This window comes from Lactuca saligna, chromosome 4 (genome assembly GCF_052625555.1).
Source record: "Lactuca saligna cultivar CGN05327 chromosome 4, ASM5262555v1, whole genome shotgun sequence".
NCBI lineage: Eukaryota > Viridiplantae > Streptophyta > Magnoliopsida > Asterales > Asteraceae > Lactuca > Lactuca saligna.
The window spans coordinates 149,235,222-149,240,191 of NC_136420.1; the positions used below are offsets into that span (position 1 = coordinate 149,235,222).

Below are 4,970 nucleotides of genomic sequence, written 5' to 3' on the forward strand. Positions count from 1 at the left end.
ATAAAAGCAAAAATTATGGACCTTCCGAGTTAAAAAAATAAGTTAGAGATTAAACGCGCAAATTACTCTAAACTATAGGGACCATTCATGTAATTTACTCTTAAAAAAAATTGTTTAGTAAGTTTATAAATGATTAAAAATATATGTTAAAATAAATTATATAAATAAATAAAGAACAAATTATTATTCAGTTATTGTGTACAAATCAAAATCTATCCAAATCCAAAAATAATAATTCAGTTTTGATGAATCTAAAAATATGAATATCTAAACCAAACAACCCGATCCAAATTATCCAATTAAATTTGGTTTTATCCGATTAATAAACGACCATACTCAAAAGCAGAAGATATACAAACCCTAGACACATAGTTAATAACAATTTCGCATATCTCCACTTCCACTTCCACTTCATCGTCTCTATATATACCTCCGTCCAACCAATAATTCATGTCATTGTCTTTCTTACTAAATTTATAAATAACCAATTATAAAATATAAAAAAAAGCCGAGTATCCAGAACCGGAACCAGTTCCAAGCTGTTTTAGGACCTATTACAAAGTCCAAGGAATCGGTGTGGCGGTTCTTGATGGCGGTTCCAGTTCCCGTCAGATCAAGAACCACTGATTTCAATTTCTAACATATTAATCGATACCTACCTATACTTACCCTACTACAACTAAGGTCAAGTTTTGCCATCTCAAGTTTCATTGGGACAATTATTTGACTATATGCATGATAACTCGCATTAACATTCAAAACTTTCGTCCGATTGGAACCGCCCCACATTTGAAAATAACTCCACGAAACCCAAGCATTAATAGTATCCACAAAAAATTGTGCATTCATTTAAAATGAAAATAGGTATGATTGCGACATTACGTGCATATTAAAAAGTCTAATAATACCTTAATATGAGGAATATGACATATACAAAAAATCTGTTTTCCAACCATATAAAGTAATAAGATTTGGAGACGGAAAATACATCCTATTATAGACACAATCCAACGTCGATGAAATAATGGCAGCGCCCAAGCTTTCCGTTATCGACTTCTCTTTGAAAAGCTTAAACTCTACACCAAGTTCTTGGATCACAACATGCAGTCAAGCTATGCGTGCTCTTGAAGAGCACGGTGTTTTCATTGCCATGTACGACGGTGTAACACAGGAGCTTGACGACATGATTTTCCACGCATCACGAGATCTATTTGATCTTCCTACCGAAGTCAAAGTCCTAAACACTTCAGATGCACCATATCATGCTTACATTGGGCAAATTCCCGCTATGCCTATGTACGAAAGCTTAGGTATTGAGAATGCAACAACCAAAGAAGCAGTTGAAATATTCACAAAACTCATGTGGCCTTCTGGAAATAAAAGTTTCTGGTAATTAAGGTTTCTTATCTTACGTCTTAAAGCTAATGAATAGAAGATCACTTTTGATTCACGGTTTTTTCAGTACAAGTGCATTGATATTCTCCAAGGCTGTAGCAGAACTGAATCAGATAGTTTTGCGGATGGTAGCGAAAAGCTATGGAATAGAAGAACACTACGAGTCGCTCCTTGGGTCAACAAATCATGTTCTGCGATTCATGAAGTACAAATGCCCTAAAGGGAACGATGAAAATCCTCTAGTCCTTCGTCCTCACACTGATAAGAGTCTCATGACAATTCTTCATCAAGAACAAGTCAAGGGTCTACAGATACAAACTAAGGACGGACATTGGATCGATGTTGATCCTGCACCCTCATCGTTCATAGTCATGGCAGGTGATGCTTGCATGGTAGGTAGCGATCGATATACTATAATACTAACCAGTCTCACTGTTATTATGCATATGTATGAAATTTAAGGTGTTTTGATTCTCTTAGGCATGGACAAATGGAAGAATCGAAGCACCATGTCACAGGGTGATTTTGGAGGGAAACCAAGAGCGATTTTCATTGGGGCTATTTTCGTTTATTAGGGATATGAAGATAGAGATACCTCAGAAACTCATTGATGAAGACCACCCTCAACGGTTTAAGGACTTTGATCACTACAAGTACCTTCATTACTATCACTACACCGATGAAGGGAAGAGGTCCACGTGCCCCATCAAATCCTACTGCGGAATTTGATCAGCTGTATATTGTTCAAAATAAATTAAGGTGCCAACATATATCGCACCACATGTATGTTTGATCATATGTACGTCTTGTTCAAATTGTTTCTTGTTTCTTTGTTCAAGTACTAATTACTAAATATATACATATAAGTAAGTTGTATTGTTGTTTTAAGAACGCTTTCCCAGATCGAAGACATTGGAATCTCGCGTGCATGCAGGAACTTGAGGGGGTTTGCGTCATGCAAATACTATGTTCAAAACTCCAATCCTATGAAGTTTGTAATTAAGGCTTCCGGAATACTACATAAGCCTATTTTACCTACATGACAAATTTTTTATTTATCTATTCTTAAAAAGATGTCTGGATATGTTTATATACTACAAGTGATTATGCGACCTTTTACTTGGAATCCTAGTCCCTTATGGGGTTTGTAGTCGAGTTTGAGATTACTTTGTAAAACATGTCCTACAATTCAACCAATTTAATAGTGTAAATTCAATAAATTTAACTCTTTAATTAATTTCATTCCTCTTTTTTTATATCTATCTATTATAATAAAAAAGAGTAGTTATTATGGACACAAGTTATTAATTATTACGAAGCTCCTTACTTTTGTTTTTTTTCCACCAATTGCATTTACATCAAAATTTACAATTATACCCTTTTTCAGTTTATCCCAATTACGGTCCACCTGCTCCAATTTCGCCTTCTCGCTTTTGAAACAAAATTACCAATTCAAACTTTAAAATACCCAAATTCTTAGCTTCATATTCCTCCTTTAGAATCAATTAAACCCTAAAATGAAACTACCAACTCTCTTCTTCTCCTCTCGTCTTCTTTTCCTCTTTATTTGTAGAAAACAATAAACTTTAGGTATTTTCATTTTCTTTAATGCTTTTAAAATCTTTGTTTTCTTGAAAAAATTCAACAAGAAAATAAGGGTTTTTATTTCAATCAATCTTTTTAAAAATATAACAAACACACACTTTCCAAACTTGATCAATTCATTCACTATGAACCACTTTCTTATAGATATAAGATTACATTTAAAACCCTCATTACAAAAAACATCATTCTCTCAGATTTACAGAAGGTAAACTAACCCTCGAAACCCTAGTACAACGAGAAAGTTTTCTCTAAGTATGCATTACTGCAATGAGCTGAAACATATAAAAATCTCACAATAAATTATAAGCGGGTCATGAGAATAACCCATAGAACAGACAAACTCGTGTTCCTTTCCAAACCTACAACAAATTCAACAATTGTAATGACCCAAAAACCTCATAGTGTGTATCTGCTATAAATATGATTAAGGATGAACTCAGTTAGTGAAACGGTGATGTTTTGATGATGTAATACATACATCTTTATACTTTCTGCATTAGTTTAGCTAGGTATTTGTGAAAGAAAGCGATGAGACGATTCCGTGGATATAGAGTTCGTCAAAATTGGAGTTCATATAAGAAAATTATGGTCGTTTAAAGTTGAGATAAAAGTACGTTGCTATTTTTAGAAAGCCAACCAAAGTCAAAGTCAAACAGTCAAAATCCGGCTCTATGTGGCGCAAAGATGTGGTAACATGATGTGAAAATGAAGTGAGTCACAAGGACATGTGTCGTTTGGAGAGTGAAACGTGGCGAGTGGCGGGACACGAGACAGGTGTAGAGCAAGATATGTGACCGCGGTACAATCACATGTTTGTCGTGGCAAGATATAGGTTTAGGTTATAATGTGGATTGTAAGTATTGAGTGGATGTAAGGCTACTTTGTGGTCCAAGTATTTTTCCTAATTTAAATAATTCTTTATCATTTAAAATTAATAAAAAATAATAATTTAAAATAATTTATTAAATGGGCACGAAAACCATTCCATCAAATTAGGTAATATATAGTTTTTTTTGTAATAGATTATCAAATCCCCAAATTAACGGAGACCTTCAAAGCGATCATCATCTTTATCATAGCTTATTTTTGTTATGAGTGTTTAGAATTAACAAAGATCAAGCAAGATTTTGAGAAGGTATTGCATATAATAAACGATTTTCTTTGCGACATTTGAATATTGAGAATGATCATTAGGGTTTGTTTGTGATACGTATTCTTGAAGAATGTGAAATACCATGTCGAGTGCGTTCAAGTCTAAGTTCACAAAGACGAAAAATACGATGTTGAACCTTGACGATGATGACGATTTCGTTTCTCCAACTCAAGGTATGAAGGGTAATTTCAACAAAATTGAGTGTTCTTAAGTGTATGTTGATGAAACTGGAAGCGTTTTCTAGGTTTTTTTTGTTAATAATTTGTTTGATTCTGTTTGTTTTCATGTTTTGTGTTAATGTTTTGTGGGGATTCTAAGCGTTGTTGAAATTTTATTCTTTTGGAATCCGTAAAGTTCCAATGGAATATAGGTTAATTTTTTAAATTTTTTGTGGGTTCTTTTGTTTTCAACATATTTTATATTTTGTTTTTTCCAAGTATGATATGTTCCTTCAGAATGTTAGTAGACTGGAAAATGGTTATTCTTTTAGCATGTTAATGTAATGTTGTAAGAATGTTCTTTATCATGCAGTGAATGCAGATACAATAGTAATTCCTAGTGTGAGTGTGAAAAAGAAGCAACGTCAACACTGATCAAGATCAACCTTAGAGAAAAAAACTTCGTCCCTTAAATGTGTTAATAAGAGAAAGGGTACTCAAGTCAACTACAAAACTTGAGAAGGTGCTTGTGATGTTAGAGGAAAAAAGGTTGAACGAGATGGTAAAAGAGAATGTAAAGGAAAGAGATGAATGAAACTAATAACTAATAAGAAGGTAAGCAATGTGAATGAGAAGATCAGAAAAATTGAAAGAGACTA

General features: G+C 33.5%; 1 protein-coding gene across 2 annotated transcripts; it reads left to right on the forward strand.

The window, feature by feature from the left end:
* Window positions 1–964: 964 nt before the first annotated feature.
* On the forward strand, window positions 965–2,509 carry LOC145042931 (putative 2-oxoglutarate-dependent dioxygenase AOP1). 2 transcript variants are annotated; one of them, XR_013680813.1, is made up of 4 exons: window positions 965–1,389; window positions 1,463–1,787; window positions 1,876–2,194; window positions 2,285–2,509. XR_013680813.1 is itself a non-coding variant. In XM_078991450.1 (3 exons), the coding sequence occupies exons 1-3, from the start codon at window positions 1,025–1,027 to the stop codon at window positions 2,122–2,124; spliced, it is 939 nt and encodes a 312-aa protein (XP_078847576.1). In that variant the 5' UTR covers window positions 966–1,024; the 3' UTR covers window positions 2,125–2,286. The 2 variants fall into 2 exon arrangements, 1 of the variants encoding a protein (XP_078847576.1); XM_078991450.1 differs by having other exon boundaries at window positions 966–1,389; window positions 1,876–2,286.
* Window positions 2,510–4,970: the final 2,461 nt, after the last annotated feature.